This window comes from Bombyx mandarina, chromosome 17 (assembly GCF_030267445.1).
Source record: "Bombyx mandarina strain Sakado chromosome 17, ASM3026744v2".
NCBI lineage: Eukaryota > Metazoa > Arthropoda > Insecta > Lepidoptera > Bombycidae > Bombyx > Bombyx mandarina.
Window position 1 is genome coordinate 7962372 of NC_143223.1, and position 12776 is coordinate 7975147.

General features: G+C 35.2%; 2 protein-coding genes across 2 annotated transcripts in view; one reads left to right on the forward strand and one right to left on the reverse strand.

The window, feature by feature from the left end:
- LOC149501129 (uncharacterized) lies at positions 1–6976 on the reverse strand. Its single transcript, XM_089734366.1, has 11 exons — positions 6463–6976; positions 6031–6396; positions 5776–5948; positions 5090–5689; positions 4841–5009; positions 4334–4497; positions 4067–4220; positions 3409–3560; positions 1804–1888; positions 502–617; positions 1–176 (listed from the first exon to the last, which is right to left on the reverse strand). The coding sequence occupies exons 1-11, from the start codon at positions 6614–6616 to the stop codon at positions 3–5; spliced, it is 2307 nt and encodes a 768-aa protein (XP_089590492.1). The 5' UTR covers positions 6617–6976; the 3' UTR covers positions 1–2.
- Positions 6956–12776, forward strand: part of LOC114240740 (zinc carboxypeptidase) — a 6896-nt gene continuing 1075 nt past the window's right edge. Inside the window, exons 1-7 of the mRNA XM_028171400.2 lie at positions 6956–7071; positions 7478–7707; positions 9185–9290; positions 10151–10362; positions 10583–10740; positions 10877–10996; positions 12070–12208. Of these exons, the coding sequence (XP_028027201.2) occupies positions 6980–7071; positions 7478–7707; positions 9185–9290; positions 10151–10362; positions 10583–10740; positions 10877–10996; positions 12070–12208 (1057 nt within the window). The 5' untranslated portion in view covers positions 6956–6979. The remainder of the gene's footprint in view (positions 7072–7477; positions 7708–9184; positions 9291–10150; positions 10363–10582; positions 10741–10876; positions 10997–12069; positions 12209–12776) is intronic.

Below are 12776 nucleotides of genomic sequence, written 5' to 3' on the forward strand. Positions count from 1 at the left end.
TTTTAAATCAGTAAATAAAAAAAATTGCTAAATAAAGAAATACAAAATAACACGTAAGACAAATGCTCTGTTTTTTTGGAATTTTCCTCCATAACAGTTGCCACTCTTAGTCCCAAAGGTTCTACGCTTTCTAATAGTAACGTATCCATGGCTGCGTAAGCTTCATGTACTACGCGCTGTAACATCAGAATAATGTATCTCATTTCATTATTATTTCTGGAATATTTGGAAGAAATTGGAGTAATTATTTTAATATGCATCTATAGATAAAGTATCTATCCAACACCAAGCTCTGTTTCATTATACGTATCATTGAATTTGCTTGTTTAATTTAATTTCAAATTTTGAGCTACAGGTGGTAGGAGTTGTTTAAATTCTTATATATAAACAGATATTCCAACTTCTTAGAAAAGCAAAGATGGCAGAAAATACATATTGATGTTATGATTCTATAAATGATAGAATAAAATTTTAATTAGTTACGATTAAGCATGTACTGACCTCAGTCGCAAGTTTAGAATTGTAGGCATCGTTTGGTCGAAACATCATAATTGTGTATGTATTATCAATACCGAGGTGACCATCCACCCAGTCTTCTATACCGCCCGCATATAGAGCTGCGCACATAAATAAGCTCTATCAAAATGTTACAATTTTATACAAGCGCTTATTTATCAAACATGTCTTTAGGTAAAATTGTTAGTATTCACGGGGTGTCAGGAACCAAAATTTAAGTATATGATGTAATATGTTGTAATAAATAATATTATATTTTCATAGCTGTTGATTCGATGAATTAAGTGGCCACATTGATGATGGACATGACGTAGATATGATGTGAACTAGTATTCACTACACATTGAAATAATCAAAATTGTAATGATTTTTAAATTAGGTTTTGCGATTTCACACGAATTATTTTTAATGAATAAGATAAACATAATTTATTTTACATGGCTCATGCTCTGTTGTGTTTTTTTTACTAATATATGAAAAGTGGAAACTTTAATAAATAGTCGTCCCACAGAAACAGCGCATAAAATATTTTCGAGATTTACAGATATTATAGTGCACAGATGGGTCCATCATCCTACCCATTACTGTCGCGATGCATTAATGCGTTCTGATTTCAAGGATGGGAGACAGCCACTATGCAATACTATTGAAACATCGACATTAAGTGTCACGGTGGGTGGCCGTCATTTTGTTTGCTGGTTCCAATAACCATTTAATCCCACGTAAGCTGTAAGTTCAGCCACACATCAACAACATTTGTTATAGAATCTGGTATAGACCGGCAAAGTACTGTATTACTTTAAAATCTTCTAATCTTTAAATTAATAAGTGAAGCAAAAACTTTGTACCCCTTTTTACGAAAATTGCGCGGACGGAGGAGTGTGAAATTTTCCACACTTATAGAGAATATAGGGAAGGAGTGCAGAATGCTAATATTTTTAAAAAAATATGCATAAAATATACATTATATTAATAAAAAAAACATTACACACACTATCATGTATTTGACACAGCACACATATATAAATAACTACCCTTCGTTTATTGTCAAACTTTTGTTATTGTTTAAAGTCTGTGGTGAAATTGAGAATAGATATTAATATTGTTTGTCTATTATTATTTGTCGATAGTGTAAGCTTGGCGAAATCTGCAATTATAGAAGTATTGTCTTTGAAAATAGAACCATAATAATGTTCAAACTTATAATTTCAGTTAATTATAGTCGAATTTCGAATACTGCGGGACGACTAGTTATAATTTAGTAAATAATAAATAAAGTATACAAACGTAGAAACTCAGAAGTTTGTCCTGCGAGATATGGTCGGCCGCTTATACTGGAGGCGGCCGCTGCAGCACGTGATGCCCGCTGTCTCTAAGTAATATTAGTGTAAAATTATACTTCCTAACAAATTTTTGCATTTTCATATTTCAATAACCACCTGTTTAGTTCAACCTCTGTAAACAGTGAATAAATAAATGATGTTGATCAACTGCCAGTTTCTGATTAGCATTATTGTACCCTTATAGTTTAAATATATGGTCAATGAAGACAGACTTTGCTGTTAATAGTTACAGCCATTCGTTGTAATGTAAGCCGAGCTGCTACTTCTCTGTAATACTTGTACATAGTACATTTCTTTATTTCAATACATAGAAAGGTAGTTCACATTTTTAAATTCAGTGACGCCGCAAAATTCATCTCTGAATTTCGCTTTTTATCGTTACATCCTGATGTTCTGATCTGATTTACAACTTTTCATTACGGTTTTCAGTTTCTCTGAAATTCATATGTACCTTTTATCTCCTATCTAATCACTGATAGCCTAAGGGGCTATACCAGCTACGCCCGGGTCAGTAGGAGAGCTTACAGGCTCAACCAGAGAATAACAACCAATACTGGTCCTAGTACGAGCAGTGCTTCGCTGTGTCTACCGTCGAATCGCAATAGATACCAATTGAGAAGATCCGACCCATGGAGGAGATCCGGAAGAAACTCAGTGAGTTGTGTCTATAAGTTAGGTTGCACTCTTCGAAGAGTTCGACGAGAGCGGATGCATGTATCAGAGACGTGTTCAGGATTGCCCACTGTTGGTGTTCTATTAGTAATTGATTTACATTGCTAATGATATTGGCATCGCGACGCTTAGATATGAACGAAATCATTCGTTTGATTGAATAAAGTATTAATTTTATCATAAAACTAGCGACCCGCCCTCGCTTCGCTTCGGAAACATTAAAACACACAGGAAACAAAAAAAAAAAAAAAATTTTTTTTAAAAAAGTAGGCTATGTTCATCAGGGACAATGTCGGCTTCTAATGGAAAAAGATTTTTTCAAATCGGTCCAGTAGTTTCGGAGCCTATTCGAAACAAACAAACAAACAAACAAATCTTTCCTCTTTATAATATTACTAGCGACCCGCCCTCGCTTCGCTTCGGAAACATTAAAACACACATGAAACCAAAAAAATAAAATAAAATAAAATTAAAAAAAAGTAGCCTATGTTCATCAGGAACAATGTCGGCTTCTAATGGAAAAAGAATTTTTCAAATCGGTCCAGTAGTTTCGGAGCCTATTCGAAACAAACAAACAAACAAATCTTTCCTCTTTATAATATTAGTATGGAAGTATAGATTAGTATAGATATAGATAAAAATAAATAAAAAACTAACGTAAATGTGATCGAATGTCCGTTTCTTTCTAGTATGAGAATACGGATACATCACACCCTGAAAAAAAAATGTTTTAAAAGACATTAATTTGATAAGAGGAAATAAACATTAACTTATCACAAACGGAACATAATTTTTTTTTTTTTTTTCTCTTATGTTTTTAATGTCTCGTAGCAATCTGTTTTTCAGGAACATAATAACATTTTATTGTTATACTTACTAGAACTTCCCCTTCTTTGAACGCAATGAATGTAAATAGTTGCGTTGTTTGTTGATGTAAATAATGTGTTAGCGCTCGAGTCTCTGCTTCACTCAGTTGCCTGAATCCAGCATATAGCTTACCGCATGGATGTTCCGAGCGAAGTTCCTCCGCTAATAGAAACATTTATTTAGTTGTACAATTTCATCCCAATGATTTAATTTCAATACATAGGTATGTGTGATGTTTATTTTTCATGACAAAAGCTTATCGGGACCTTAGTCTTAGGAATACTTGATCTTACATTGCTTTATTACGGATTCGCAAATTGAAACACAATAATGTGAATATTGTAATCATCTATATATATAAAAATGAATTGCTGTTCGTTAGTCTCGCTAAAACTCGAGAACGGCTGGACCGATTTGGCTAATTTTGGTCTTGAATTATTCCTGGAAATCCAGGGAAGGTTTAAAAGGTGAGAAATTACAAAAAAGCTCGGAATTATATAAAAAACAAACAATTTTGTTTTTCCTTTGATGTGTCCCCTTGATGTGTCTTTTATTTATCGATTGAGGCACTACGAAGTCTGCCGGGTCAGCTAGTTTATACCTAATATTTCATTCCGGTTTAAGTGTTGAAAATTTCTTTCGTCTAAATACAAAATCTGTCAACTAACCCGGTATCCATTGATATTCAAAGTTTCTATCGAGGTTTACACCATAACAAGATTGGACCGTGCATCTCAATCCGTAACTTTCACAGGCATAGCAAGACTCTCGTCCTATACACGTATTCCAAGTTTGTTTTAAATTTTTAGTCCACTCCCTTCTCTGAACAATGAAAACAAAATACATTAAAATAATAATTAGTAATTATATGAACAATAACAATTGTAACTCATCATTAAAATAATTCAGTAATAAAAACTCTTCACTTAACTCACATGTGGAAAAGTCATTGAATAGTCGTAGCCGTCAGGATTGAAAACTGGTATTATCCAGAAACGAAATCTGGACAAGAGATCCGAATGAGCTTCAGTTCGCTCTATTAATTGATAGAGCACGTACAAAGCCGTCGAGACCGCGTGATGATCTCTGCCTTGTATGCCTGTTTAATTTAACCCGCAAAATTATAATTTATGTAATTACTGGTGATAGGACCTTATGTGAGTCCACATGGGTAGGTACCACCACCATGCCTATTTCAGCCATGAAGCAGTAATCTGTTTCGGTTTGAAGGGTAGGGCAGCCGTTGTAACTATACCGAGACCTTAGAACTCATGTCTCAAGGTGGCGGCGTTTACGTTGTAGATATCTATGGGCTCCAGTAACCAATTAACACCAGCTGGGCTGTGAGCTCGTTCACCCATCTAAGCAATAAAAAAAATTCTCATTAAGCAAGTTAACTTTCAGTGCAAATCAAAGCAAATCGAAGATCTCAAAATACGCACCCGCAATAATTAGAACAATCTTTTTTGCAGAGACAATTTGACCGCTACTAGGGTCATCAACCATCACCAAAAATATTTTATTTTCCATTGCTGTTAAGTTCCCGCTGGTGATATCAATGAGTTTGATAAGGGGACTCGTCTCTGCCCAGGTTTTTAACTGAGAAACTATCTAAAACATATTTAAATATAAATGTTTACACTGTGTACCAGACAAACTATTTATGATTAGAATTTCAAAACGAAGATTACTTCAGGAAGCGTCCGTGGCGAATCGAAACTTTGATTCCTTAATTTGATCAAATTACATACTTTAGTACGCTCACTATCCGAATATTTTCGAGCAGAGAGAGTGTTTTCTAACAAATTGTCATTGATACCCTTCTTATTGATAGGTAAATCAGAATCAGAGTTCACATAAATGTCTGGCTTAGTCTGGTATTCTTTATCAATGGGGCTGATGGAATTTTGAATATCATCGTAATTATACATTATATCATCGTATTTCCTAGTTCTAGTAGGTTTATCATCGTAATCAGGATCACGTAATTTAGTCACGTGGTTAGAGTCATGTTCGGCGTTAGCTCCAGAGTTTTTGTTTTCTTCCTCGTCTTTTCTTGATTCTGGTGTATTTTTTGTTGCATGAAATATCGATTCTTCTGCATCAATAAATTCATATTGATTCGAAGTTGACCGTTGCGGAATATTTTGCTCTTCGTATCTTCTTCCCGTCTCTGTAGTCTGATCGTCAGCAAATAGGTCATTTTCATTCCCAGTTGTAGTTCTGGTCGGGACAATTATTTTCGGAAACGGTATGGTCCGAGTGGGACCACGAGTTGTTCTATGAATATCCTTAAAAATGTTAAAAAAACCTTTTTTAAACTATTAAAATTTAAAAGGTAATTAACAATTTTCAAAACATGATTATAAATAATTACATGGAAGTCCATAGACGGTGGTAAGACTGGTGCGATAGTTGAACGAGTTGCGAAGGCGACAGATGTCACCGCGGCATACTGCTGTGATAATACACCAGGTGTACGTGATAGAAATTGAGGGCCAGCAGGGGGACTGTCATCGCGATTCAAATTTTTCCTTTGACCATAATTAGCTTAAAGAAAAAATAACTTTTACAAATATAATACCAACACGAAATTGAATTCCATAAATAGCAAAATATTGTTATTTCCAACCTTGTGATTGTTTTGGAGGAATTTTTTTTTCCGTTAGCTGCTTTGGACGGACGGGCGCAAGGTAAAGATCATCATTAATATGTTCAATCGGAATAGTGGTCGGTAGTACAAAACGAGTGTAGTCTTTTGATGCCATCATAAAAGGATTCGAGCTTGTTTTTTGGGATACCATTGCTCCGCCTATAATTATTTTTTCTTTTCCTTTTGTAATCGGTTCTATATTAACAGCTATGACTTCTTTCGCCTTCGACGTAGAAATATCATCGTCGAAAATTTTAACTATAAACTCGGAAGATGTTTCCGAATTCACACGCCATCTTGTGTATTCAACTGGAGCTCTCTTGATCCTTTTGACTGCAAACACGACTGAAGGTAAAACATCGCGAACATTATAGTGACTCGCAGTTAAGTGGAGTATTTACTGGTACTTACATGCAACGGGACATGCAGGATACAAGTTGTATTCTGTTAAATTTGAATCACAGCTAATAGTACTTATGAGAATACAAATCAATAACACTGTTAAAATCCAAGTTCCCATAGTAAGGAAAATATTGAGACCATTATTATTAAATTTCAATGACATTGATGTCAACGTCTCAAATGTAAAGAATATTAGCCAGAGCTATGGTTTGTAAACATTAGCCTATTTTAAACTAGAAAGCTCTTGGTGGCCTTATAAAATTTTAACAACTATCCTAAATTAGGAAATAGGTAGTCGAAACAAAGTCTTGTTTTTCCTTAACAAAACCAAAAATAAGGTAAAATAAGGTGGAAACGTAGATCGTTCGTCAGAAGAATAGTAAGTAAACCTTATTCTGTGAATGCATTCAAAGACAATACACAATCACTACGTTTTAGCGTCATTAAATTACTCTGAAGTTATTGTATTTGTTGACAAACTTTGCGTTTTGCAGTTTTACATATATTTTGGGCTGTAATTTAGACCATGCTCTTACAATTCAAGGTTTACTTGATTTCTATTATTTACTTTTTAGGCATCTTGTTTATGATCTTATTTCCTCCGAGAAACTTTAGACAGTGAGTAAATTATTTTTATTTTAATCTTGAACACAATGATCTGTACAGTTCTAGTTCGCGAAACATCAGTATGGATTTTTAAATTGAGGAAAGGTATCCACAATAGATTAAAATATAACAGGTTTGATATAAACAGTAACGAGTAAAGTAATGAGTTGTCCTTCTTCAAACGAGCCTTGTGGAGAGTACGTAACGATAGGCAGTGGCTTGGCTCTGCCCCTGGCATTGCTGAAGTTCATGGGCGACGGTAAACACTCACCATCAGGTGGGCCGTGTGCTCGTCTGCCTGTAAGGGCAATAAAAAATAATAACAATATAAATTGTAAATTAATTTAAATTATTAATCTTCACGACTAATTTGAAATTTGAAGTTTGAAGTTAAAATTGAAATACTCATCTATTTCAGATCAGGTGCAAAAATACGTAAAATTAGAAGCACACCGAATGTACTAAAATACCCAAATTATGTCGACCCCAAAGCCCTTTTGTCAATAGCATCACAATTTTCAAATGACGAGTCAGAGGTTGTTCGGACAGTTTTATTGACCCCAAACACTTATGAAAATCGTTCTATCGTTGCTATTGAATTACGAAGCGATAAACAAAGCAAAAAGCCCGGTGTGCTTGTTATTGGAGGTATTGGTTATTTTGTGACACACCACTTGTAAACATAACCGTGTGGTTAGTGCGAGTTTTTTAACGTTTTCGATAGCGTAAAAGTTAGTTCATATTTGTATGGAATGGGATCGTTTGCGTACGTTTGCCGCTAGGGGCGCTGTTCCAACTGCATACAAAATTGGGCTAACTTTTACGCTATCGAGAACGTTAAAAAACTGGCACTAAGCACACTGATCTATATCCATCCATGTCCATGCACCGTCCTGCCTAATTCTAACGCGAAGAAGCTATGCGTTCCAATTTAAAGGGTAAGAGGGCTTTTATTTATTGCTTAGATGGGTGGACGAGCTCACGGCCCACCTGGTGTTAAGTGGTTACCGAGCCTATAGAATCTACAACGTAAATGCCGCCATCCACCTTGAGATATGAGTTGTAAGGTCTCACTTTTGACAGTACAACAGCAGCCCCACCCCTCAAACTGAGACGCATTACTGCTTCACGGCAGAAATAGGCAGGGTGGTGGTACCTACCCTTGCGGAGTCACAAGATGTCCTACCACCAGGCTGCTCGACAATACATTTAAGATTTCGACCTCATGTCTAAGCGTGGGTCTTGGCATTCTCGCTGTGATGTCCATTGGCTCCGGTAAACGTTTAACTTCAGGGGACCGTTTGATCGTTGAGCCAATTTTCATTTATTCCATTACTAGCGACCCACCCTCGCTTCGCTACGGAAACTGTAATTTATTATTGTTTTCTCCACTATTTAATGGATGTTATTACAGATATAAACCTTCCTCTTTAATCACTCTATCTATTAAAAAAAACCGCATCAAAATCTATTGTGTAGTTTTAAGGATTTAAGCATACATAGGGACAGATATAGGGACAGAGAAAGCGACTTTGTTTTATACTATGTAGTGATTTGAATACATAAAAATTGCCCTAAGCTGCCCTATTTCTGCCGTGAAGCAGTAATGTGTTTCGGTTTGAAGGGCGGGGCAGCCGTTGTAACTATACTGAGAACTTAGAACTTATATCTCAAGGTGGGTGGCGGCATTTATGTTGTAGATGTCTATGGGTTCCAGTAACCACTTAACACCAGGTGGGCTGTGAGCTCGTCTACACATCTATATCGTCTACACATATATAGCAATAAAAATAAAAAAGAAGTTCATAGAATGTTGATATTCGGGCAGAAGAATTTAAAATTATGAATGTTCAAATAATTAAGATTTGGCTACGGAGATTTAGTCACGCTACAATCTATCAATAATGTTGTTATGGGTTTAACAAAAAATAAATATTAAATGTCTTTTACATTTCAAAATTCAAATTTTGTTTTAGTGTAATCAAAATTTAATTGATATCAATTTTATTTTAAAACCACAATAGAATGAGAAACGTGAGCTACATAAGGAAAACGAATCGTTTCATGTATGTAGGTACTTACATTTATTTATTCGCATTTGTTACTATTGATGTAAATGTTTTAGCATTAAATGGGATGACCTGGGGTGCATTGAATGCGATTCTCGAATTGGCTGATAAGCTGCTATTCGACGCTAACTACCAAACTCCGTTTTTCAATGACTATGATTGGTTAGTAAAACGTTTATTTATTCTTAAATTTTATATTCAATATAGTTAAAACTATTATGCTCGATTCCAACACAGTCTGGATCTCAAAATCCTCAAATACATTGTCTGCTACTGGTGTCGAGTATGCGTGAACACTCACGGAAATGTAATAGATATTTTTAGTTGTATAATTATTTTCTATCTTGTTTCTTTCCGCTGAAAAACATTCATGTATTCCGATTTAAAGAACCATTATTCGAAAAAACCCAAGAGCTCAACCTAGTCTCGAAATGCTCTGTCCACATTTAATGCTGGTTTGTATAGCACTATAGTGAAAGATCCGACGGCTCCTATATGCAATTTGAAAAACTACATATAAATATATAGTCGATGTACGGACGAGTTTTCGGTTCTTCTGGTGTTAAATACCTACTGGAATTTCCAGACAAACTAGCGAGAATATCATCACCTTCCTGGAGACATGTGATTGAAGTCTCAATTTTATTGTCTAAAAGCTGTCCGACCTTTCGAAGCAGAAACTATTTTGTGGATTATGAGTGTACCTGCACATCTAAGAAAATTATTGAAATAAAATTTATAGAAGAAGCTCTAATAGCATTTAATTAAGATTCTGATGAACATGGCAGATGCCTAATACCCGCTAAATAATATTGAGATGTAGATAATACCTAAATAATGTAATTAATAGATACTGAGTAGTACATTTTAATGCGTAAAAATCACGCAGTCGAACAAGAATATTAAATTCTAAAACTAGATTATCGGATTGATACAAGTAGGTATGTCATTGGAAAGAAAGGTCAATTTACGATAAAAAGTTCTTTAGCACACCGCATAAAGATTGTTTCGTATTGAAAAAGGTACTTGATCCCAACGGCCAATCCCGACGGAATACAATTCACCCAAGATATACGTTCTCGACAACCTTTAGAAATCAGCCAATGGTCACGTAATTTGACGGCCAGATCAAATACTAGACCGGCAGAGTGGCACAAAAATGTAGACAAGGATTTAGAGAAGGACACGTGCTTTGGAACGAATATAAATCGCAATTTTGCTTATCACTGGCAAGGTAAGACGTAGTATGTTTGAAAGTACTGCTTGGACTGTGACTATCAATAAAATTGCGCAAATGCAGCTGTTTGGATGTATTGATAAATTTATATTTTCATGGTCAAGTAGGTATAAATGATTAATTTCATTATGATAGTTAAATACCATTATTTACTAATTGTTATCGATTAATAAATGTATTGTTTTATAAAGTTTTGTAAAAAATCTTTATTCTGCAGACGATGTCCACAAGAAACCAGACTTATGTTCTCAGTCCTATCCGGGGTCCAGGCCATTCTCAACGGCAGAGTCTCAGGCTATTCGAACATACTTAGATGGTCTCGGCGAATCAATACAATTGGCAATACATCTGCATGCCAGTTTCGTGCCGAAAAAGGTTGTTGTCATTGTTCCGAATCGGTCTGGTAAAGTAGAATTTGTGGGAATTATATCACGCAAATATGTAATTACACCGAGGCCACTTTTTGTACGACAATTACAACGTAATTCAATGTAATAAAGCATAATTTCAGGAATATATACTATATCCGTGGCGGTACTCACTTCGGCAATCAAGCAATTATCGTGCATTACAAGAAATAGGGGAATATGCAGCTCGTCAGGCACGTTTACCTGACGGCCGTCTTTATCAGGTATAGTAATCATAGTATATAAATCTAATTTTTTTTATGATAGCAATTAGATATTATTCATATCATTTCCTTTATTTCACCGTCCTATCGCGCAAAGGAAAATCGACAACTTTATTGCCTTGGTTATATTGTGTCTGGAGTGTTTTTATCGGAATGGCATTTGGCGGGCAATGGTGGTCACTCACACGCATCTACCTCTTCATTTAGTTGTGCGCTATTCACCATTGTTAGGAACGATTAAGCGAAACAACTGCAATTCTGACAAAAAAATATATATTTTATGAAATACAATAGATAAAAAAGTTGTATCCAAATATACTACATACTTGAATTAGAGGCTCAAAATTAAAAAGTTTACAAGTTTTTGCTGTGCCTGAATGGTACAGTAATCTATATAGCAGCTGCAAGGAGTGGGGTGTTTTAAGATTTAGCGGCTGAACTTAAAAGGTTTGCTGCCCTATAAATTAATGCAAAAACTTAAACTTTGAAATACAAAATAAAATGCTTTGCTGTGGGCTGAAAATGATGGTAACAATGAAAATACTAAATTCAATCAATCACACTTAATCAAAACGAGTTTTTTGATAGGGATTTATTTTATTTTAATATGATAGTCAAATTAAAACTGACAGCAAAATGATTCGGTTTGCGCTTTGCAGCTGTGCGCGAATTCATGCAAAAACGATTCAAAGTAATGTAAGTTTATAGTTGAAATTATCAAATTGGTTTTAGGAGGTTGAATATTTTTTATTGTTTAGAAGTGGTAAGCGGAACTCAGACATGAAAAATGCCGCCGCCCCCCATCTTGAGACCTGAGTTCTAAGTCTCAGTAATGCGAAATTCTTTAGTGCTTCACGCTAGAGACCAGCGGGATAATTGCTCAAGTAGCCGTGTGGGCTCACAAGACACCATTAAATTAGTACCAGACCAGTACTTAAAGTTTTATTTTTAATGTTGTTATTAGACCCACTACTACTACTACTGAAATTCAAAAACATATACAAAAGTTTCGTTAAGTAAATCATGCATATTGTATTGTATGTAGCATTTGTATTATATTTTACTTGTTTTAGGTTCATCAAGGCAGCAACGACGCACGTGTCGCGGGAACGCTCAGCGATTACATGTCTGGAGTTGTCGGCATCGATTTAGTTTTCATTATAAAGCCCTATCATGAGCCGTTTCCGAATTATACAGATGCCAGCTTACTGGGTTAGCAAACACTATAAAAAAACCTTTCCCGCGTATTGTAAGTTCGTTAGTGTTGAAATCGTCGTGATCCAATAGATATGAGGTCCGTATTATTTACACAATAGAACTGTACCAATCTCCCCGCAGGCGGTTACCAATTTTTCTAAAGAAATAAACGAACCAAAAACATGTTCGTGAATAAAAACGTGTCGAAGGAACAATAAATAAAACTGCATAAATTATGTTTTTTTTTATGATGGTTGCTTCTGGCTATCGCCATCATTCATTCGGTTCGGTATGAAAGGCGGGACAGCGATTTTCCAATACAATACAATAGACATTTTAACTTCATGTGTCTAGGGGTGGCGGGATTCACGTTGCCATGTATGTCTATGGTCTCCAGTAAACACTCAACGTCAACCAGAGGCACTTTGTGCAATAAAAAAGAATCATTTCAAACTAAATACTTTTTTTAGACTTTCGCATAGACTTTTAAGTTGTACAGTGTAAGAAACACTGTTTCAAGACTGCGAAGACACGACAAGAATCTCAGTTTGATAGTTTTTTTTTTAATACAGCTAGCGTCAAA

Bases quoted from the DNA above. Each gene is read 5' to 3' on its own strand.
- LOC149501129 (XM_089734366.1), bottom strand. From the start codon at position 6,616: ATGTCATTGAAATTTAATAATAATGGTCTCAATATTTTCCTTACTATG. The intron at 4,221-4,333 runs GTGAGTTAAGTG...TTCATTGTTCAG, and splicing joins ATTCAATGACTTTTCCACAT to AGAAGGGAGTGGACTAAAAA. The intron at 1,889-3,408 runs GTAAGTATAACA...AATATTACTTAG, and splicing joins TCAAAGAAGGGGAAGTTCTA to AGACAGCGGGCATCACGTGC.